At 33.4% G+C, this 25,694-nt stretch overlaps 1 protein-coding gene across 1 annotated transcript; it reads right to left on the reverse strand.

Annotated features, from left to right (window-relative positions):
* Positions 1 to 190: 190 nt before the first annotated feature.
* Positions 191 to 23,076, reverse strand: LOC143230739 (O-acyltransferase like protein-like). The gene is made up of 15 exons (XM_076464823.1): positions 22,461 to 23,076; positions 17,051 to 17,247; positions 14,977 to 15,091; positions 14,291 to 14,375; positions 12,383 to 12,489; positions 11,937 to 12,107; positions 10,454 to 10,547; positions 9,360 to 9,452; positions 8,832 to 8,997; positions 7,083 to 7,162; positions 5,851 to 5,967; positions 5,046 to 5,166; positions 1,543 to 1,729; positions 1,269 to 1,411; positions 191 to 710 (listed from the first exon to the last, which is right to left on the reverse strand). The coding sequence occupies exons 1-15, from the start codon at positions 23,002 to 23,004 to the stop codon at positions 471 to 473; spliced, it is 2,460 nt and encodes an 819-aa protein (XP_076320938.1). The 5' UTR covers positions 23,005 to 23,076; the 3' UTR covers positions 191 to 470.
* Between the last annotated feature and the right edge of the window lie 2,618 nt (positions 23,077 to 25,694).

Below are 25,694 nucleotides of genomic sequence, written 5' to 3' on the forward strand. Positions count from 1 at the left end.
TAAAGTAACTAACTGTTCAATCAGTTTTGTGGTATATAAGTTCTCTGGTGGGATAGCGGTAAGACGTCATATTTACAATGGTATAATTAACGGTTCGATTCCACTAAGCAGACACAGCAAATAACCCACTGTGATTTTGCTGTAAGAAATCACACACATAGTGATAAATAAATATGAATCCTCTAGCCAGTTTTTACTCATCAAATGAGATTATTTTAATGTTTCCTTAAAATAACCGTAATGATAAATGATATTAGAAATTATAATGAATTGAAACATGTTTCAAAAACACAACTTCATGTTAGTCCAGGTGTTGCAAGGACTATTTCCACTTACCATTTTCCAAAATCATTAATGTTAAATGTGTTCGAACTCTTCAATGTTATTTTTTTTTTGGTTAACAGTATCAATTTAGATATTACGCCTGTTTACCCAATATAGATGTACATTTCTCTTTGTTCTGTGAATAGTCATAATCTTGAAATTGTAACAATATTTTCCTTCGTCTTTAAAGAATAGTTTGACATGCCGTCTGGGGGCACTTGACCGTTATTTTCTTCTTTCTTATCACTAGCACTCCGGGAAGACTTTGAAAGTGTAGATTGCGGTAAAATAAATCGTTCCAGCTTCACAAAGGGAGCTTCAAATATCAGATAAAGAACCGAAGCCAAACCCATTGACAACACAATATAGGAAATAAATCTGCAGACCTAGAGAAAAATATACATTATTTATATATTGTTTTTTATTATTTTATGTTTCAAACACCTTATTGTTAATCTGAATTCACACTATATATTTGAAAATAAAGTGAAAACTGATATTATCTTTACTTGTGAATAGATTCATGAAACTTTGTGAAGCGACAGTACAAATGTGCTGTTTTGGAAACACGTTGATAAATGGAACAGATTCTCATGTTCCAAAAGGGAAGTTTTATAGCATGTTGGAAAATGGGGTAGGTTCTTGTGTTTGTAAAGGGGGTTTGTAACAAGAACATGAACGCAATTTACACTCAAACTTTTATTATTACATTAATTACAAGTATTTAAGTTCATGTCTCTAGTGCCTAAGTACTAAAATAGTACTTACAAATAAAATCGTATTTGAGGTCCCGTGGTGGTAAACAAAAAATCGTTGTAAGATGTATTTACCCAATTGAAGTTAGAAAGACAGCACATGTTGTACTTGACATAAGCAAAGTTCATTAACAAACAATGGGACACATTCACATGTGTTACCTTTCATATATAGTATAAGTCAAATACCTGTTCAAAGTGGCTGAAGAACTGGCTTTCTCTTACTGTACCAGCCCTGACATATATAATCACCGGATGTATCAAGTAACAAAGGTAGCTCAATCGTCCAAGAACAATGAATGGTTTCCACGACAGCAGAGCATTCACAGGACCTATGGAAAATATACAAATAAATTTAATTTGAATAAAGACAAAAATCTACTAATATCTCATTCATGACTTATAACAAACCAAATAAAAAATGTCTCGACTTTTGGTGGTTTCATATCGTACGTAAACTTACCTCCGTATCCATACATACAAGCACACGTGATCCAAGCTACCCCTAAAGTAAACACAGTTCTGTGGACCGAAGCATATATGATTCCAACTACAACATTTGGTTTGACTCCATTATGCCAGTCATACGCCCCGAAAACCACAGCTGAACACGAGACAGTAGTAATGACCCAGCCAAGGGCCACAACAAGCTGAAATTGAAACAAAGTTGTCTAACATATCATTGACCTTAACAATTCCGAAACGCTTTTACAAAGAGAAAACAACAAATACTGCTCTTAAAAACGCTTATTTCATCAAATTTCTGTTATTATTCATTTTTAGCAATTAACTTTGTTTGTAATATAGCACAAACCCACACAATAGCATATCTACGTTCTGCCTATCACGAGTATCGAAACACTTTTTCAATCAATGTAAGAACCACTGAGACTCTGGGGGGTGGGACTAGCAATTTACTGAAGAAGAAATATTGGTTTACCATATCGTTCTTCCTTTATTAAAACTATCATATATATTTTAAAGTGTTTAAAAAGTTTTAATTTTATCACGAGAGTGGTCAGATTTCGGTTCTTTGGATAGGTACAGACACTATGGTTTTAAAATAGGATATAAATGTTAAGAAAAATATACTCTAGTTTAAAAGAATCTCGTTCAGAGAACTGTAAGTACAATCTGAGGTTAAAATCTCAAATAACAGCTATGGTCATGCTAGCCCTCTCAGTCGTGAGACTAATAAGTGAGATGGTCAAATCCACCATTTGTTGGTAAAGAGTAACTTAAAATTTACAGCGGGTTGTGTTGACTAATTGTCTACTCTTTAGCTTATAACTCTCAAATTAGAGATGATTAGTGCGGAAGGCACTGCAGCATGCTTTCTAGAAAGCATGAGACACCCTATGGCAAAACGGTCTTAGGTACCTTATTGGAAAATACAAAATAAATTTTAGGGAAGTATTTTCGGAATTATTTACTCCAGAGGCAGGTGACTTCCCAAGGAGGAGCAGCTAGTCCTACGTTATGTGAGTAATGTTCCACTTGAGAGATAGACATCACGGTTTGGATGTGAAAGATCATGATGCGTATATTTATTGTTTATTTTTCCGTTATTTTCAAAATCTTTATTGTTTTGTTAATAAATGCCCAATTTTTTGTTGTCCAGTTGTGTTCTCGGAATTTTTAGCAGCAATTTTCTTTTCAAGACTTGTGATTGTGGATTTCTAGAATTCTCGAGTGAGTTTTGTAAATGTAAGTGAAGTGGAACGAGGAATTTTCTTCCATAGCGAACAAAACAGGCCGTCGTCGGCTCCTATTGTTATTATTGATGCAAATAAATAGATTTAGGCATAGTTTGATTCTCTATATGCTAACCCAGTACCTCAACATGGTATATGTACCTCAGTCTTATTCTAACCTATTACCTCAACATGGTATATGTGCCTCAGTCTCATTCTAACCCAGTACCTCAACATGGTATATGTGCCTCAGTTTTATGCTAACCCAGTACCTCAATATGGTATATGTACCTCAGTCTTATGCTAACCCAGTACCTCAACATGGTATACGTACCTCAGTCTTATTCTAACATAGTACCTCAACATGGTATATGTACCTCAGTCTTATTCTAACCCAGTACCTCAACATGGTATATGTGCCTCAGTCTTATGCCAATCCAGTACCTCAACATGGTATATGTACCTCAGTCTTATGCTAACCCAGTACCTCAACATGGTATATGTACCTCAGTTTGTTTTATTCAGTGTTATGACTAACCTCAAAGTCTTATAGCTATTTTTAAGGGAAGTGCTCACGTTCTGTTACGTTTAGAAATTCGTCAGGTTTACGGATTTGTGAAAGGTTTTCTGTTGAAGGATGATGATTCCTGTCAAAGGTTGTAGAAACTTCCGTGTAGGGACGAAGAAAAGTCTCAGATGTTGTGATGGTTGAATGGTTGTCGGAATAATGGGTTACTATTCGGTTACTAGAAGTACAAGTGGAAACCTTAAAATCTCCATAACTACTGCATACAGAAGAAGGGGAAGTAATGATGTGAAAATGCTTTGTAAGTGTAGAAATGTGACTTACACTAGTTACAGAGTTTGTGAATTGTGTGGGATTCTTGAGTTGTGTGTCAGATTTAAACCTTAGGGAGAATATTCTAGAAACAGGAGTGAAGGCCGTAACTTCTGCATAAAAACGATATTTAGAAGAATGGGCACATCTAGTTCTGGAAGAAGCAGCGATATAAGTATGGTTTGGAAGCGTATTTAACGTTACATACACATAGGTATGTTATATGGCTTTATGGATTGGAAATGTGGAATAGAGTAGGTTGAAGAAGGTTTCTGTCTAAGAGAGTTAATTATATCTAGATTGGATCGTTCGGTGGTTGTTTGTAGGCAAGGGACAATGTCGTTAATAATCAAGAATAGTAAATTAAATGCGATTCTTTTGAAGGAGAGGTATAAACCATCCTTTTCTAAGTTTTATTTCCTGCTTAAAGTTAGTGTTGAAAAATAAAAATAAGCGTGATTTGTGTTTAGTGTTGAAAAATAAAAATAAGCGTGATTTATGTTTAGTGTTGAAAAATAAAAATAAGCGTGATTTATGTTGGCTTCTATCAAAACGTTGACTTTTCAGTTTTCTGATTTAAAGAGTCGGTAGTACATGTATGTTCTCTTAGAGATAAATAGGTATACTTATTCACATAACCATATCAAACATATCCCCCACTTTTGATACCGTTGGTAAAAGAGTAACCCTAAGAGTTGGCGGTAAATGGTGATGACAAGCTGTCTTCACTCTAGTCTTACACTGCTAAATTAGGGACGGCTAGCACAAACGTATTGTATATGTATGTATATAAATTGAAACAAGCGACCTAAAATTGGTCGTAAAACTCACATTAGTTTTAAACTATGCTGACAACATCGAAAGTATTTTATGTGAAATGTTCTCGATTAGCATTAGAATTAATGAAATGTGTTATTATATGCTGAACGTTTGCTAAGTACAGAAATTTGTAACACTTAAAATGAGAGAGAGTATACATAACATAAGAACATAAATATCAATACATATATAGATACTGTCCTAAAAGGGGTCAGAATAAGTACAATTTACTATGACCCTCATGTCTTATTAATATTTATGTTCAACAGAAATCCTAAACCACAGTAGGAGAGGAAGGAAGAGGTCGCACGAATCCAAACCTTCCTGGTTTTCAGACCTAAATACAAATAAGGAATTAGTTGTTGTTTTGAATTAAACACAAAGCTACACAATGGACTATCTGTGCTCTACCCACCACGGGTATCGAAACCTAGATTTTAGCGTTGTAAGTCTGCAGACATACCGCTGAGCCACTGAGGAGCTTGGAATTAGTAAAAGTAGATTGGTTTGAGACTAAAAACAGCAGAAAAAGTTTTTCATATCAATGTAAAGTAATAATTTCTCGGGACGTTTTCCTGGAAACTTCGACACTAAACAGTTTTTTTTTGTACTTACTGGTTTTAACTTGATGTTTCTGTGTTTCAGCAGCAAGTAACCTGTGGTCAGCCCAATACAAAACGGACCAAGATGAGTATAAGGCTGCATGTGGATGTAGCTGCCCATTTCCACAAAAGTTCTGAAAATTTAAAGAATATAAAATCTTTAAAAGTATTAGGAAATGTTTAACGAGAAAAACATAACAGTTTAAATACACATTGGAATAAATATAGTTCTATATAGATCTTGGAAACTTGATATTAAATGGTTGAAATACTGTTGTAGTTTTGTTACCTCATTGTTAAAAAGTTAAAAACAAAAAGTTTTCAACGTTTTGGGTTAAATGAAAAAGTACTTTGGCATCTGAGTCATAAACATATATACTTAAAAATAGAAATTAATCAGAAATATGTCCCGCTCTAAGTATTGTTAAATCAACTGTGTCACACACGTGTTAATTAAGATGTATTACATGCAGTTGTAATTGTGAACCTACGTCATATAAAACAAAACACCAACAACTTATTAAAGATTATAAAATACAAAACAGGTGGAAAAAAACAGGGTGATTTACTATTAAAATAAAAATGAATTGCTATTGATAGTGGAAAGTTTGAACACTTGCACAAAAGCTTCAATATACTGACACAACCAATTTATAATAGCAAGTGATACTAACAAAAATAACACTGGACAGTTACTAAGTTTTTGTTATAATTGTGCACTGAAAGTATATATTATTCGAAAGTTCAGTTATGTCAATTAAAGCGAAATGTTGTCGTGAACATACAAGTTAAATGTAAATAAAATTGATCGATATTACTTTCTGTCAAACAACACTACTGATGGATGAAAACCATTCCAAAGTGTAATCACTGCTACAGAAACCCATGACGATAAAATACCAAATGTGATGAGTCCGAACCCCATACGAGGCCACCTGGTGGAAGAAACCAAAATTGTCAATAGATATAAATGTTTCGATACTTTGATAAATTGACATCTACAGGAATATACTCTGCTAAACGAACAGGTATATCATTTGGTTTTATTCCGACTAACGTAACTTTTATGATTATATCTGATCACTAACATTTAGGTAAAGTGCGTAAACTTAGAGGGTTCTACACTAGTAAGTAATCGTACCCTAACGATCAGATATTTCTACAGAATATGCTGGCTGGATAAAAATTTCGTGCGTGGCATGGGCAGGTGATTAGGGGAATTGAGTCGTAATCTGAGGGTTGAGGATTCGAATCTTGGTTACAAGAAACATGCTCGCTCTTTGAGTCGCGGGGCGTTATAAAGCGAAGGTAAATCCCACTATTCGTTGGTAAAAGAGTAGTCTGAATGTTGACAGTAGGTGGTGATGACTAGCTGCTTTTCCTCTAGTCTTACACAGCCGAAACTTATTCCGAAAACCAAAAAGAGGCAGCTGCACTCTTTCTCTGTGTTAGCTACGACATGTTTTCAGCATTTATTTATAATATTATTTGTTATATCCATACAGAGATGCTATACATTAATATCGTAAGGTTACATACTTCAGTGGAATTTTTTATAAGTGTTGAACAAACAGATTTTAAAACTATATCATTCTTTTATTTGATATTATTACAATATAGAAAATCGATGAATAAATGTATTCTTAAATTCTCGTACAATCATTTTTTTTCAATTATACAAACAATTATGATATTAATAGTCACAAATAATAATTATAATTTTGGTCATCACCAACCAAAAGGAGAAGGTAACACGTTCTCCAACTTTTTATAAATCATGACGAAATCGCGCTGAAAACATTATTCATTGGGGTAGAAACACATAATCTCAAAAGGATATAATCAAGTTCAATCCAAATCACTTAACATATATAATAGTTTTAAATAACTGGTTATTATTGTTTATCGGGAAATATACGAACCAACAGTCTTATATATAAGTGAATGAAGACTTGTTATTTCTTACAAACACTAAAACTGATCTTTAGTTCAGCAAAGTTTGTGATTCAGTAAAATTAAAGTAAATGTTTATGTAACATAAAACACCTACTTGTAGAGTGTAATAAGTACAACCGGCGAGATTAGGTAGAGCTGCATGTCTGCTGCCAAATACCAGTAGGGAGTAAGACACTACAATAAAGTTACATCTTTCTATTGGTTTGTAGCTCTTGTAGAAATCATAATATTGTAGTACACATACAAGACGGTTGATATAGCTATTTAATGTATTTAGACAAAACACTAACAAACATTTCTTTATCTAGAATTAAAGAAAAACGTTTTAGGAACAGAGTAGAATGTCAATTAATAAAAATAGGATAAATTAAACTAATTTATGATAGAATATATATATATTGCTAAATATTAATTTTTGCTTGTACTATTATATGGAGATGATGCAACTGCCATCTGTACTATTTTGTTGCATTCATTTTAAGGGAGTGATGCAAACCATCCCTATATTTCCTTCGTTTTTTGATAAGGTTTTCGTTACTTGTTTGCTTGTGTTTTTGAAGCAGTGTTTTAATATGCAGGGAAGGTTTTATAAAATCTAAATACAATAAGATTACAATTGTTATAATTATTGTCTGTCTGTTATTGGTTCAGGATATATATATTTTTAATTACTTCTAATTATTAATAAGTACTTTTGAAAACAGATTCTCCGTTTCAAACTATGTCACGTGAGTGCAGTTGGTTTGTTTCTGAGTTACCATGTAATACCAAAGAACCAAAAGAAGGTATAACAAGAAATTCAAACTTTCTGCTACAATATCTACAGAATTCATAGAACTTGTGACTCAATCATTACATAAATCTTCTTATAGAAGAAAATACTCATAGTATTTTAAAGTTCTGTTGAGGCGATATTTAAAATATCACTTCGAAGAACAATCCGACGTATTCCTACATAGGCAATGCTGCCGCCTGCCTGATGAGAATCAAATGAATAAAAAACATTATATTATCATAATTGTACAAATTACCAGTTATGGCTGAACTAAAAATCGTCACTTTTCATTTGAAAGCTATAGAAAATTATATTGAATTATAACTTATTTTATTATAACTTTATGAATTAAGTTGTTTTGAAGGCTATACCTGTAGGCTGTGAAAACAGACATAACTCTTCGTTAGGTAATTCTCAATATAACACCAGTTTAGGTATATGGTAGAATGTAAAGATTATTTTTGTAGTATTGAAGATTTTTTTTTCAAATGTAAAACTGAGAAAATATGAAAATGTAAAAGTCTAGACAACAAACTAATTTGTTTCGTCTTTATTTATCCTATATATTATTTTTGGTAATGAAGCTGAAATCAACTGTTAGCTTGAATGAAGCTCATATTGATTAGCACTTGGTACAGTATTAGCCTTCAATTGGATAAGTTCAGCGCTTTTCGCCAAAACTTATGATTCAGTTCTCTATTATCGCTTCTATAAAAATTTAAGTGCATAACATATTCTACGTCATAAATACTTGTGGCCTGGCAATGAACTGTATTAATCATATATTATTCTTGTTAAACAAGAGGCCTAACCGAGTACGTAAAATATAACTCAACCGTATCAATGATTTCATTTGTTGTTGTTAAACAAGAGGCTTAACCGAGTACGTAAAATATAACTCAACTGTATCAATCATTTCATTTGTTGTTGTTAAACAAGAGGCCTAACCTAGTTCGTAAAATATGACTCAACTGTACTAATAATGTTATTTACTTGTTGATTTTAATTTTAAAAAAAGACCTAGCTGAATAGGTAAAATAAAACTAAGTTCTAGGAAGGAATACTTACTGTGTTTCTTGGATTCAAAAAGTTACTAAAATAAAACATATTTGCCCACCAGGTGTTACGGCATTTTTGTATTTCACGTTCTACTACACTGTTCCAAAATGGTCCAGATGAAATTAGCGGGAGGATAAACATCAAGGATGTGACTAACATCATAGGAGGCGTCAACCTTAAATAAACATTAAAAAATAAAGAACACAAACAAGTATTTCTTATACGAAGATAATGAGAGAACTCCTGGAATAACTAAAATAGTTGTTTCTTAGTTTATTTAAGCTGTAATGCATAATTAAGAACCTAATATCCAATATGTTTCTTCAATTTTGAATCTTCAATGCGAAATTTAAACTTTAGAAACTCGAAAATATGTGTTAATTATATGATTACCTCTGAAATAGAATCAGGGTTTAGTACATAACTCCTGATATTTCAAGATTTATATAAGATTCGCTTGTGAATGAGATCAAAACAAACTCAGTTCCTATAAAATACACTACAAACACTTGAAATAAGGATCATCGTTACATTTACCTCAAGTAACGGTGTATCACGTATCTCACGAGATTCAAATGCCCATTTGTCCCTTTTTGTTTTTTCACTGTTGTGTAGACCAGCGTCACTCCACTAAAAATAGAAATAACTGTTTTGAAGATTTATGGTTCATTACTATATTTTGTTTTTGCATCTATATAAAAAATATTCTATGTATTTCAAAACGACATCAAAAAGACTATTCAAACACGAAATACCAGTATTGTTGAATATGGCTTTTCAACAAATATTTTTATAGAGTAATAATTGGTCTATAACTTACAAGTGAACAATAACATATTTATTTTCTGCCAATCGGTCAGTGAAGTAAGACGCAAGAATAAATTCATACATAGCACAACTTTTGCACAAGACTAAAGAAGCAATACACAAAGGAAAACCACACTGAATGAATATTAAACTAATTGAAAATGTGTATTCTATAGACGGTTTGTATGGATATTAAAACTTTAGATAAATCAACTACAAAATAGGCTTCTTTCTCTATAATAATTTTCTACCAAATCACATATTTAACCATTTTAAAAAATGTTTTGCACAATCTAAACACGTGTGTTGACATAATTGTGTTGTTACTGTCCTAAAGTTAGAATGGGGACTCAGCAGATAGACCAAGGTGGTTTTGCTATAACAAAAGCGCCCAACTACCAAAAGTTGAATGCCAATGATAGAAGAACCATGAATAGGTTTCTTCCCCATTATTAGTTACAGAAATTAATGAAAATGGCATTTGCGGTATGTTTATATTGCCATAAATCCTACCCAGCCGAGGAATTATACAAATGGTCTCCTAGAAGTGTTCTACAGCTAACTAAAAACAAATCTCAAATGCTATTGTTACTCCAATTGTAAATTGATAATGAACTAACTTAAATACTTGTTAGAAGAAAATACGTGGTTAAGTGTGATCTTTATAACTTTCATAAGATGCCAATTTTTAAACTCACGATTAAAAACTTTATTTTATCAAGAACACTTAACGATACAGTGAAAGTCTGATATCGTAGAATTAGATGTCTTGCATCACATGTTTTGTTTCAGAAAGATCACAGTCGAAACACATTTTTACTCACGTGAGGAAAAAAAACGAATCCACTTGTACAAGGGAATTCCACACAGCCATGAAACTGACATCCTTTACCGCATGTTGCAAATGTACAAGTCCACCTGTAATAGTGACGATTAACATCGTACTGGTCAAAAATATTTTCATGTATAGTCAGACTGGCGAAAGAGAGCTAGACTTACTTTTTGCAAAGTAAGCGTCTGAAGTATCTTGGTTGTGCTATGTCTCAAGCGTTTAGTGATACTGTACCCAGAGACTATATAGATAATACAAGTTTACGAGTGGGGAAAAAGAAATAAAACTTAATAAAGCTTTTCAATGGGAAAAAAAGATATTGAAGTTATAATTATCCTATTTCATTTCTTTGTTCAACGAACTTATTAACATAAATTTCTTATATTTTAAAAATCATTACAGGTGCCAGGAAGGTTAAGGCGTTCGAGTCGTAATCTGAGGGTCGCGGGTTCGAATCCCCGACGCACCAAACAGACTCGCCCTTTCAACCGTAGGAACGTTATAATGTGACGGTCAATCCCACTATTCGTTGGTAAAAGAGTAGCCCGAGAGTTGGCGGTGGGTGGTGATGACTAGCTGCCTTCCCTCTAGTTTTACACTGCTAAATTAGGGATGGCTTGAGTAACTTTGCGCGAAATTAAAAAAAAGAATCATAAGTTAGTTTATAATAGTGCAATAGGTGTAAGATAGGAACCTTATACAAATTCCAATACCCCATTGATGTTTGATTTTTTTTCGTGCTTTTCAATAATTTAAGTGGGATGAAAGACCAATCAATCCAAATTTGAAATTTAACGCTCCTTCGCTGGACAGTATGGTTCGCTTTCAAGTTAAGTGGTAAGCAGAGAACATACCAAAATTTGACAGGTTATTTAAACTTACATTTAGTTAGATGGAGTTCTTGCTTTCAGGATGTGACTATCTACTCGTTTACTACTGTCTTTATTTATTGTGTGAAATGGAAAGATTGACGTATGAAACGTACTTTTCATGGATTAACAGTCAGGTGTTAATCAGTAACGGTAACTATGTAATTAAATGAAGTACCCTGATATCAGGGTACTTAACACTTGTTTACTTTCAAATATACAAGGTATAATATTTACAGTTAACTTGGTGAAACGTTGTATATACATATATTATACTTTGCATGCTCGAAAATTAACAAGTTTTAAAAAATTATTTTAGTTCAATAACGTTCAGTAGATATTTTTTTATAATGTATTCATTTGGAATTACATAATACACCACTAGATGGTTATTACGTCACAATTATAATAAAATTAATCAATGCAGAAAAATTATAATGTGATTTATGGCCTTAAACAGTTTCAGAATGAATTCAAATTAAATATTGATTTCATATTGGAAATAGCTTTCCACTCATATAAAATTATATCGACAAGCTAATTTTCATTAAAAATGAACTAGTTACAAAATAAGAAATGTTTTTAGAATTTTTCCATAATACCCACTGTAAACTCTCAAAGAAGGCATTATGTAGGTGTGAGCTAAGATAATCCATGCCATCGTGAAGAAACGGATACCATGTAAGACTCCAAGATTTCCTGACCCAACGTTGGTGTTCAGCAGCTGTTTTCCGTTGGTGTAGAAAGAAAACGACTTTAAAACTTCGAAACACTTTCCTGAATAACAAAATAAAAAAATACATTTACTTTTCAATTCGTGTCGTGTTGTTTTAGTAGTTAAGAATTCTCTATTATTACATTGTCTCAAACAGAATCACGGTGCAAAAAAATTTCAGATATGAAATAGTAAAATATTTCTCATTCTAGACAAAAAAATATACAAATTCACAAAGAACAAATCCAAACTAAGTAAAATTTAACGTTTCCCACGTTACTAAGACAGAACTATCACAAGAGAGTGTCATTAGAAGTGCATTATATCAATCACTCACCCTGCCAACGTTCTGTCTGCTGAGGATCTAGTGCGTGTTGGTGCTGTTTCCATAAATCTAATATTGTTCCTGAAATCACCAGCAATAAAAGTGCTCCAAGCAGACACCTGATAAGTAATATATTTATTATTCTTAAGACAAATAGAACTATAACAGTCTATTGTACTTACAACATATGGGTTAGTTTTACAAGTTAGGTTATGATAAAACTAATTACGTCATAACGTTTTCATTGCAGACTGTTTGATTATGTAAGTTATTGTTTATACTTAACTGTTGCTTACAAATTATTTCAATTAATGATGACTGAGACGAACAATATTTTTATTAAAATAATAAAAGTACCATATAATAGCTATTAAAGTTGTTGTGTGAGTATGTGTTATATTTATTTTTTCACAATCTGTTCAGGTTTTTTAATCTTATAGCTTGTAGTAAAGGGAAGAGAAGCATGACCATTTTTTATAAGTTTTCAGTACCAGATTATTAGTTAACAAAAAGGATGTTATCATGTTAAGCACAAGATTGGTATACTTAAGATAAAATAACATATAAAGAACCGAAAAATAAAAACACCTTTAAGAAGTAAGATGTAGTATGCATCTCGCTGTAATACCAAGAACCATTGATAGAAAAAAATACAAATCATAAGCCTAACTAGTAAATATATTTGATCAAACCGAACTTTGCTAAGGCCTACAGCTATTGGACACAAGCACGATCTTTGATCTGTGTTTTGTCAATAATTATAATACAGAGAATTTTCTACCAGTAATTTCAACTATGTGTTAAACCTGGCTAACACCAAACTCACTTTCAGATTAAAGATGAGTTACAAGAGATGTGACACAAACTGAGTTGTCACTTTATTTATATAAGTGTTTTACCACTGTTTTATGTGACTGTGTTTTGATCACAAAGTGTAATACGTGTGATTAAACCTCTTCCATATTTCCGCCAATATTTAATATAATTTAATATAATAGCTATAAGACAAAAATAAAAATGAAATGATTTCTAATATTCGAAACCTTTGGTTGTTTAAAAATTTATATTAGAATATAGGAATTTTGTTATGTGGTGTTATATAAGTTTACCGCTAAATTTATTTTATGTGGTTGGTAATCAAGCTATAAGGTGTTCGAAAATTATACTATTATTTCAGCGATATAAGCTGGAAGTCTCTACAAGATATATATATTTTAACAATTCCAGTTGAACAGTTTATATAATGGTTGAACCGACTCTCAAACTGAGAGATCAGTGCTCTGTGTTACTGTAGGAGATATTTCCTTCTCATATGTATAGGGTTAGTTGTTTTTTTTTCAATTTCTGTGAAAAATAAATTCATTTTATAAACAGAATAACATGGGATTTATTTGTCTGATTGAACATAAAAAGTCACAACTCGAAACTTTTATTAATTCTTTAAAAAATACCTTTAGTAGCTTAATTGTAACATTTGAGCTTAAAAACCTAAAAATCAGACTTGGATTTCTTCAGCGAACACGACACAGATAGCCCAATGTGTAGCTTAATGATTCAAACGAATAAACTATAAATCATTTTAAACGGATTTTTATTTTCATTTACAGAGAGTGCTGGAAATTAGAAGCCATTTCCAAAGATTTAGAAAACTATTTACTGACCTACTGGAAAACGTCTGATTATTTATTGAGGTGAAAACTGTAAATAACTACTTACAAAACTGTAAATAACTGCTCTTACGAAACTGTAAATAACTACTTACAAAACTGTAAATAACTGCTCTTACAAAACTGTAAATAACTACTTACAAAACTGTAAATAACTACTTACAAAACTGTAAATAACTACTTACAAAACTGTAAATAACTACTTACAAAACTGTAAATAACTGCTCTTACGAAACTGTAAATAACTACTTACAAAACTCCAATCTGTTCAGATGAAAAGCTTAGTTCTCTCTTTACATCACAGTGAGGAACTGAGACGTGTAATGCATCAGGAAAAGCTAAAAATTGGGCATGAAATCATTCATTTTAAAACTTTCAAATAGCACACTCAAATAGGAGATGTTATTTTATATCATCTGGCTTTAAACGAACATTAAATTTCATACCAAGAAAGTAGGCCTAGCCAGGACAGCTATTCATTTAAGGTCCAGCATTATGTAATGTAAATTAATCCAATATTCTACAAGAACAAATAAATGATTTTAAAATAAATTAACATGTTATTAAACAAGGCCTGGCCAGTCTCTTATTACATTAGGCTCTTATAATACAAGTTTCAGGATGCTTTATCAAGTCAGTTCTATTATTTTGACACTCAATGTTAAAATGTTATATAGAGATATCGAGAAACAACGTTTTAGTTAACATCAGCAATTTTATAAATGGTTTATTTCATTTACAAACCTACCAGTTAATTTTAATTAAACCTAATCTAAAACCTTTTTACAGATTCGACAAAATTCAGTTAATCTAGTAAATGTATCAACTAAAGTCTAGTATGAGTTACATTGTTCTCTTAGTAAAGAACCTTCATTCAATTTAAAAAAACGAATTATAAATAGTGATATTTACAACATTTTTGAAATGCCTAAGCCTTACCCGTACGTGCAATTTTATTGACGTCTTCGTCAGTACAAGTTGAAGGGAGACACAATGCAGTACGAGAAGATCTTCCCTCCAACAAGTGAGCAGACTCTGCAAAGTCGCCTAAAATCTACATCATATATGAAACAAAAATATCTTATTAATAATAAGAATTAAAATAGAAACCTCAAATGTGCAACATTTATTTTATATTACCGTAAACTTCATAATGGTATCACATATTTCACGGTACCACATAACAGGAACTAACCACTTGATTTTAAATACAATAACAGCGGTATGTAAATCATGATGTTACAAAATACTGAGTTAAAGCAATCAGGAAAGTCTCCAAACATTCATTTCAGTGCACGATTTTCTTTACAATGAGAGCGTTCAACATATAATCTGAGGATCACCGGTTGATATCCCCGTCTTAGTAAACGTGTTCTCCCTTTCAGCAGTGAGGGTGTTATATTTTGACGGTGAATCCAAATATTCGTTCGTATAAAGTAGCCCAAAAGTTGGCGGTGTGTGGTGATGACTAGCTACCTTCCTTCTAGTCTTATACTGCTAAATTATGAACGGCTAACGCAAATAGCCCTCATGCAGCTTTACGCAAAAGTAAAAACAAACAAAGAAATTGTTTACAAGATAGATGAAATTGACATTTAGTTACAACAGAAGAACAATCATTCCCTTTAACATCATTTGTGGAAACTCCTGATGATGGTAGCAGAAAGCTGCTGAATCATGTCGAGTCTTTTAATCTCGATCACTGGCCAAATAACAAACTTTTATTTGCATTTTAAACGTTAGTACCATTATTAATTCTAAAATTTATTGAATGAGTTGCGTTAATCGAATATTTAACCACATTTGCTGCTGTTGGTCTAAGGGCATGATTCATTTTTAGGAGGCGAGAGGTCTCGAGTTCAAATCCCGGCCGAAGACATAAACAATAAAAATTTTGTTAATTTGTTTTGTTCGATTCGCGTTGTGGTGATTAAATACCAGAAATAACACTTTTATTCTTCGTAAATCATCTTATTTGGATTCATAATAAACAAAAACACTGAACCGATTTTGTGTCTTCTTATTTTTACTATGTAGTATTCATGGATCCGCGTACACTTTTAGTGTTTTTTAGTTTTTTTCTGTATGAAAACTTGTCTTCATTATATCTATATTAAATCTATGGATTAATATAGATATCTATATTAAATAACAAGAGGAACTCAACATATCTCATTGCATTTAATAATATAGAAGGAATATAGAAATCATGTAAAAACATGTTTACTACAGCGATTCTTGTCCTATCAAGTGTTTAAAGCTTTTAATCTAAAACGCTAATCCATACAGATAGGATTACTGTTATTATTTACTATCATAGAAATCTAATGTTCAAATATTCTAAAATGTCTGTAAGTGAATCTATTTAGACAATAACTATATCAGTTTCCTGTTTCAAGGTGTTTTACAAAAACTGTAAAAGTTTTTTATGACAAAACGATTTGGTTTGTATTGTACAGGTTGTTGTTTTAGCCACACACACTGAGCATATTACGTTCTGTCCATCACAAAGAGTTAAACCCGTATTTTAGAGTTATACGTTTGTAAACTTATCGCTAATCCACTTGCGGCTATTATGCTGAAAGTAGTATCTTATATCATTCAGAATGATACTTTATTTCTAGGACTATATCTGTGACATTTTATTATTTCAAGCTATTGTACTGATTCTAGGCTTTGTAATTTCGACGGCTAACCGGTTCCTCCCTGCATTTTTAGTCGTGACGCCATATTGGCATTACTGTTTTAAGTTAATATTGCCAAAGCTAAGTCCTAATTTTAAAATGCCGAAAGTATTATTTCAGTATTTCATATGTAACGAAACATACGAAATAAACATAAGATATTTGAAGTAAAGACTAAAACGCTTGAAGAATAGAGCATTACACTTCAAATATCTCACTAAAGTCAGGTGTTTACAATTAGCGTTTACATGAAGCACACTATGCTCACCACAGGGATAAAACCATAAATCTTAGTGTCTTAAGCTCTCAATCAAGCATATGGCACCTACCGTATCTTGTAATCTGGGATCCAGTGATGCTGTAGGAAACATTGAATGTATCTCTAAAAAGCAGTATTTCCCACGGAAATCTACCTTGTTCGTTCTTTTGTTATTCATGATAACACTAAGACACTGGTCATACGATCCAAAGTTAGTGGCTCTCCCTTCAACAATTCCAGAAGTTATCTTTCCTGAAGCATCTAACACTGAGGAAATGAAGAACAAACAAAACTTATTAATCGTTATCCATATTTATCATAGGCTAAAAATTATTAGATTATATTATGTATATTGTAATGAACTCTTTTATCTAATGGATAAAAATCATATGTAATATACATATTTTGACCTATTTCTGATCAATATAATTGTTTCACAAACAAATGATTTAACATGATTTATTATTCAGAATTATATATACAAGTTATAACAACAAACCAGTTTAGTCGTAGTGTAAAATGTCACTGAAATAAACAGAACTTAAATATACAGAACGATAGTCATTAAGTCGCAAGAATCCTGTATCACTGTGGTGAAACTTTGGTTCTAAAATAAATTCCAACCTTTACTTGTTCTATGTACACGTGGCGATTAATGTAAGTCTCTTGTACTTATTTTAAAGAGGGCTTCATGAAAGTTTGTTAAATATTTCTTTAAATAATTATGTACTAAAAGTGACTAATTTTATTGTGTATTTTACAAAGGTGGAAGGTTCACTTGATTACAGGCTACGGGGATAAAAAATTAAATACACGAGACACGTTTTCGTTTTATAAGCAAGCTTTTGGCTGCGTTTTGTAACCTTCTACACAAGGACATACCATGTTTCTTTGTTTTAAACAAGCTTTTGGTGGTGTTTAACAATCATCTTTATTTCCAACTGAAAAACACAAAACAAAACTTGTTTATTTTGTTTGTTTGTGAATTTCGCACAAAGCTACTCGAGGGCTATCTGTGCTAGCCGTCACTAATTTAGTAGTGTAAGACTAGACGGAAGGCAGTTAGTCATTACCACCCACCGCCAACCCTTGAGCTACTCTTTTACCAACGATTAACCGTCACATTATAACGCCCCCACGGCTGAAAGGGCGAGCATGCTTGCGCGACCGGGATGCAAACCTGCGACCCTCAGATTACAAAAACCGATTGCTTTCGAAAAAGGTCGAAACTTTGTTCGATCCTCATCGTAAAATATTTTCTCTACGAGTAACATGCCGGGCCCGAAAACAAAACTATTAAAACCTTCGTTTGTTTTCAAGCGCAAAGTTACACGATGGGCTATCTGTGCCCTGGCCACAAGGAGTACTGAAACCCAATGCTTAATGCTGTAATTCACAATGATGGTAGAGCCACCGATGAAGATTTAACGTAGATATAGTTGTTATATAAGAACATTGCACACTCCTCCATAACAGGTGTTTCGTGTTTTCAGTCAGAAAAAAATAAACTGATTAATTATTCTAAGCATGGAATAAATAAACTAATACAATGTGCAATGGTAAAGTCATATCGTGTAATTTGGTATTAATCACGCATTCTAAATGTATTACATATGATTATAGTTAAGTCTAAACATAATTTTCATATTGTGTTGCCCTTCCAAATGAGCGTTTGTTTATAATTTAGCACAAAGCTACACCATAGGCTATCTGTGCTTTGCCCACCACGGGAAACGAAATGCTATTTATAGCATTGGACGTCCACAGATATATCGTTTGGAACCACAAATGAAGGAACAAGTAGGGTACTGTAAATTCAACTTATTGAGTGATTGTGTTAATGTTGTTGTGTTTTCTTCTATAGTTAGTGTTCCAAGGGTTTAGTCCAAACGCTGTATTTTTAAGTTAACCATCATTTTTATGCAGCCCCAAGGAACCACAATGTGAAACGTGAATTTACTATGGCAGTAATTGAGCGCAAACTTCTAAGCCAGTGGTTCCCAACGAGGGACGGCCTGGCATGGCCAAGCGCGTAAGGCTTGCGACTCGTAATCCAAGGGTCGCGGGTTCGCGCCCGCGTCGCGCTAAATATGCTCGCCCTCCCAGCCGTGGGGGTGTATAATGTGACGGCCAATCCCATTATTCGTTGGTAAAAGAGTAGCCCAAGAGTTGGCGGTGGGTGGTGATGACTAGCTGCCTTCCCTCTAGTCTTACACTGCAAAATTAGGGATGGCTAGCACAGATAGCCCTCGAGTAGCTTTGTGCGAAATTCCAAAACAACAACAACCCAACGAGGGGTGCGAGATAACATTTGTTTTGGCTACCTTCACCTTTATTCTTAAATAAATAATTATTATGAGGGGTGAGAGAACATATTAAATTTTTTTAGGGGTGCGGGGCTTAAAAGAGGTTGGGAATCACTGATGTAAGCTATAGATCTACGAATAGGCACGCTGACAATTGGGTCGCTCATTAGCAGAAGTAATTTTATTTCAATTTCCGTTGTTTGTATGAAGTTAAGCACAAAGCTTCCCAATGAGCTATATGTGCTCTGCTCAGCACGGGCATCGAAACCCGATTTTGGCTCTGTAAGTCCGCTAACGTACCACTGTGCCATTGTGTTTTATAATATCAGTAAAGAATGTTTTCTTTCCTGTTTTGGTTGCAATGCAATAGGCCCAGCATGGCCAAGTGTGTTAAGACGTTCAACTCGTAATTCGCGGATTCGAATCCCGGTCACACCAAACATGCTCACCCTTTCAGCCGTGGGGGGCGTTATGATGTGACGGTCAATCCCACTATTCGTTGGTAAAAGAGTATCCCAAGAATTGGCGGTGAGTGGTGATGTCTAGCTGCCTTCCCTCTAATCTTACACTGCTAAATTAGGGACAACTAGCGCAGATAGATCTCGAGTAGCTCTGCGCGAAATTCAAAACAAACAAACAAATTGTAATTTAATAACTCCCTTAACATCAAACGTTGAGTAAAATAGAACATTTCTGTTTCATCAGATATTAAATATTCATCTTTAACAGAAATATTAACTTTCCAAACAGCTAAGGAATCCCATAATAATAATTACGTTCATCTATTATTACAAGAGTATCACAAAACTATGAATTTTGATATGAAATATGAATCCTTCTATATAAAGTAATGAAGCAGAAATCACAACTACAAATGTATAGAATTCAGTACATTCTTTGGGAGCTATATACACTTATCTGTAGGCTAAAGCTGTGTAAAGGCCCTCGTGTAGCTTTGTGCGGAATTGAAAAACAAACAAATCAACCATATGGTTTCGTTCCTCTTCTAAGGAACAGTTCTCGATCAGATACACGTTTAGTGAGACCATTTTTGCTAATGTTGACACTACTGTTATCGAGATAAATATTAACGACTATATTTACACCAAAGTCATTGACAAGATATGTACTCAACTGTCATCTTTCTCACAAAGAACATACCAGATACTTAACATCGGTGTTGGAGAATTTAAATTTCATACTTTGACCATTTCTATTACAAACATAGTCAAGTACTCTCTTCAAAGTCTTGCATACGTCACCTACTGAAATGCGGAGTCTTGGGGTAACTTTACGTATCGAATATCCTTGACTGTCAAATTACAACTTATATTGTTATAGACTTTATACTGATGCAGTCCTTTCTTATTGTTCGGATAACAACCCAACATATAAATTATTATCATATGAATTTATTCTGGTTCAGCTGATTTTTTTCTTTTCAATACTCTTTATTTTACACTTTTCACACCAAAATATCGTGAATATTACTTTTAAAACCAATAACGTGGTATTATACGTACTAAATTGTTTTTGTTTGTTTGTTTGTGGTTATACAATGTCCTATCTGTGCTGTACTCACCATGGGTATCGAGACCAGGTTTCTAGCATTATTAATCCGCAAAGAAATCGTTCTTTTGCTGGTGAACAAGAGACAAGAGACAGTAGTAACTGACTTCTGTTGCTTATGCTTCCCAGTGGTACACTGGTATTCTGCGAACTTACAACGCTAGAAACCGAATTTTGATTCCCGTGGTGGGCAGAACACAAATAACCCATTCTGTACAAACAAATATAACTTCTCCTTCTACAACTTTACAAGATAATTGTCAACATCCTGACTGGTATAAAAGCTTACTTTCACTCATATCCATTTATCTTGTGAGAAAAAAAGAAGATAAAGCTTCAGTTTATTTATCAGTGATTGAGACTACAGTTCATTATTATTTTAACAAAAACTTAGTTCTCAGATGTGTTTTCAGGATGATTCTTCAGGGTGAAGCATAAGGTTTTCACAACGACAAGGCTTAATAATACACCAATCCGTCTCCCACACATAGCGATATCACTTTCTACAGGGTAGCAGTATACATGATTGACCAAGAATAGTTAATGATGTTTATCTTTGCTGAAAACTACAGCTCTCATCTGATAATTTTGTGTCTTCTTTCCGAATGTTAAGATATAGGTTTGTCTATTTCATATAATACTACCGCGCTTAATAAATGTAACAATTTGTTTTTCTGATATATACTTAAAAACAATGATGATCAAAGTACATGATATTCATTTATTATAAGATGTTATTTGTAACATGGCCCTTGATTTTGCACCTGAAGATAAACACAATATCTCTTTTTCCTCTGACGTACTCATCACTCAGTTAAAATTTATGGAAAATCAGAAACTAGGTTTTTAATAAGCTTTATAAAATAGAAGTAGTTGCTCTGATTTTCAAACAAGGTTAGAATATAGAAAAGTTAGTATATAGTTACACAAATTATACACAGTGTAAACGATCTAGCTGTTGAATCATAAGGATAATAAGAAACACAAATCAGATTGGTGTTGGAAAGCAGTTAGTTCATGGATTTTAGGACTTTATAATAAGAAATTATTTCGTCACAAAACTAATTCAGTATACAAATAAACGCAGAAAGTGAGAACTCTAAGTTCATAGTCTCAACGAAAAGTAATGAGGGTCTGATCCAGTCTGGTGTTTAGGGCACTTGTTTGTTTGTTTGTTTTGCATTTCGCGCAAAGTTACTCCAGGGCTATCTGCGCTAGCCGTCCTTAATTTAGCAGTGTAAGACTAGAGGGAAGGCAGCTAGTCATCACCACCCACCGCCAACTCTTGGGCTACTCTTTTACCAACGAATAGTGGGATTGACCGTCACATTATAACGCCTCCACGGCTCGGAGGGCGAACATGTTTGGTGCGACCGGGATTCGAACTCGCGACCCTCGGATTACGAGTGGAACGCCTTAATACGCTTGGCCATGCAGGGCCTTTAGGGCACTTGATTCGCAATCTTGGACAGCTAACGCAGGAAACTGTCGAATAACTCTGCGCGAGATTTACCGAAACATAAAAACAATGCTAGGAATACTAAATGTCAGTTTATCATATTATTCTGAATTGTTCTTTACCTATATTTATAAGAATTTACTCACTTTTCATCGCCCAAGACTTTAGCTTTCGGACAGCAAACGCTGTTTTTAACAAACTAGAATAGCAAGGACCAGATAACTCAATAGTAGAAAACATCCGTATTATGTTGGGAAGGAACTGCTTCAAGATAGAATTGATCATTTCTTTCATTCTTTTTTCAATGTTCAACCACGGGTGCGTGAATGTTTTTGTCGTCACTTCCGGAGCTAGAGAGAAGTCAACGTTTCTCGATGTTTTACGCATTTTCTGCAACCTAATTATTCTCTTTGTTGGGCTTATGATGTCTCTCTCTGTTGTATTTACCAGGTTTCTCTCTGTTGGGTTTGTGATTTCTTCTGTTGAGTTTCTGATGTCTTTTTCGGCTGATTTTGTGTCTTTTTGTGACAATGTCACGAGATTTTTACCCGATAAATTGTTTCCAATGTCTGACAGCAAATATGGATGAACTAAATAGGTTGTATTAGCTGCTTCCGTGGCTGTATATAAACAGAATAAAACTAAAAACCAGGAGATTTTAGTCAAACATAACATGCTATAACGATCCATCACTAACCACACAGTCTAAAAGTCGATGTTTACCGGACGAAGTTAATAGATATTTGAGTTGGCACTAGTAAGAGAAAGCTTTATTAACATATACACCACTGAGAAACGTATCTTGTTCATCGAAAAAAATAACCAGATGACCTTCAATGTGTTACGTTCGGAAATTCCCAAATATTTTAATGACTCGCTGATAACTCGAAAAATTAAAAAAGTAACCAGAGTTGTCGTATATTAAATACGCAACCAGATTTCTCTATCACGTTAAATATATTTTCTAATACCTTGAAAATAATCACGTGCATTTCTATAGTTTAAACTAAATTTATAATGGCGTGTGTACTGCAGGCAATATACCTACTTCTTCTTTAAAAGTTTCTATTATGTAGAAAGTCCAAATGTCATGTTTATAGTTTATTCCAGTCCTTTCCTAAGGCAACTTTTCTAATAAAATTAGAAAGACTCTAGGACAGTCAAATAATATTTATGTATCTCACACTATTGCTTCACATGACGTGCTACATGTGCTGAATGATATATTGCCTTTTTTCTATGGCTCTGCATGGCTAGGTGGTTAAAGCACTCGACTTTAATCCGAGGGAAGAAGTTTCGAATCCCCGTCACATAAAAAAATGTTTGTTTTTTCAGTCGTGGGGTGTTATAATGTGACGGTCAATCCCACGATTCGTTGGTAAAAGAGTAGCCCAAGAGTTGGCGGTGGATAATGATGACTAGATGCCTTCCCTCTAGTCTTGCATGTCTAAATCAGGGACGGCTAGTGCAGATACCTCTCGTGTAGCGTTGCGCAAAATTCGACCCGGCATGGCCAGATGGGTTAAGGCGTTTGACTCGTAATCTGAAGGTCGCGGGTTCGAATCCCTGTCGCATCAAACATGCTTGCCTTTTCAGTCGTGGGGGCGTTATAATGTGACGGTCAATCCCACAATTCGTTGGTAAAAGACTAGGTCAAGAGTTGGCGGTGGATGATGATGACTAGATGCCTTCCCTCTTGTCTTACATGTCTAAATTAGGAATGGCTAGTGCAAATAGCTCTCGTGTAGCTTTGAGCGAAATACAAAAAAAAAAAAAACCAAACCAAGCCTTTTCTCTTAGAATTCCATCAATACAAATAGTGCAGCTTTGTTTTGCAAGCCCACTCCTAGTACAGCGGTATGTTTCCGGATTTACAACGCTAAAATCAGGGGTTCGATTCCCCTCGGTGTACTCAGCAAATAGCCCGATGTGGCTTTGCTATAAAGAAACATACATAGTTGTTCAACAAGGCAATCAACAGTTTTAAGTAAAAATAGATCAATCAGAACCAGTTCCTACTGCACCTCACACTGGAACTTCGATGCATTAATCAAAGTAATATCTAGGCTGTGAATCACAAGATAAATGTCGGTAATTACAGTTCCACATAATGATCTTCCACACTTTTTACCTTAAAGAACTATAAAAACAAAAGTTTTGAATTAAATTCTGTAATAGAAACTTTTTGGATTACTGCCCATCCGTGAAATCCAGTCTACTTTTCAATTAAAACTGTCAATGATGCATTTTACGCTTATGCATGATTTTGACTGAAAGTTCGATAGCTTATTTGAACTGAGAAGTAAATTGTTTTTATTATTATTGGACCAATATTTTCTAATCAGGATATTATGTGCAGTGTATGTACAGGTGGTATAAAATATTTTAACACTATTTAAGAAATATATTCCTTTTTGAAGGTCTGTAAGAAACTTTAATTGCAGCATCTTGGTTGCAAATGTTTTTATTATCCTAGGCATTTTCTGTGTCTTTCTGTTAAAATACCACTCAACATTTGAATTTTCTATCTTGTTAGAATCCTTTGTGTAGCTGAAATTCATTGCCAATCTTGTAACCTTGTTCTATTAAATAACTACCAACGTTAATTACAACAGCTAAGCTTAAATCAATGAACCAAAGTATATTCCATAATCTTTTCCGAAGGTTCCACAAGGAAGATAAAATATTTAGATCACTTCTTGGAATTTATTTATTAGAAAATAGTTTTCTCCTCTTTCTATGCCATACATTTCAAACCTAAAGCTTATCTTACAGATTTCACATCCATAGTTTTGATCAAAACTTCAAGTCCACTTATACAGATACATCAAACATTTTAATTTGATCATCAAATACTTAAAATCTGTAGCCTACAGCGAATGGCTCAAAATCGTAGCCTACACCAAATATCTCAAACCCACAGTATACACCAAACATTTCTAAATGATTTCAAAATAATTTCAAAATAATCTCAAACCCGGAGTAAACTGCATAATTCCATTCTAAAGTCTACGCCTTACATTTCAAACCCATTGTGAACTAAATATTTCATGTGTATATTCTTCACTGTATAATTCAAATCCATAGTTTTATCCACATTTCAAATTCATAGTCTAACCAAATATTTCATTTGTATGGTCTACATCATCGATTTTTGAACTTTAATTACCCAATGACAACTTTAGTTATAAAAGTTGTTTTTGCGGACTCTCAAACTTATCGAAGTTTTTGTTTTGAAAAAAACACACACACAAAAAATGGTGTACATGTAAATCTGCGTTCTAAAATTAAATATTTTAATAGCTATAAAAAATATTTTACGAAAAATATTTTTGTTATATGAATCATATATTGGAAATATGGTTATGAATCTACAGATG

Source organism: Tachypleus tridentatus, chromosome 10 (genome assembly GCF_004210375.1).
Source record: "Tachypleus tridentatus isolate NWPU-2018 chromosome 10, ASM421037v1, whole genome shotgun sequence".
In the NCBI taxonomy this organism is placed as follows: domain Eukaryota; kingdom Metazoa; phylum Arthropoda; class Merostomata; order Xiphosura; family Limulidae; genus Tachypleus; species Tachypleus tridentatus.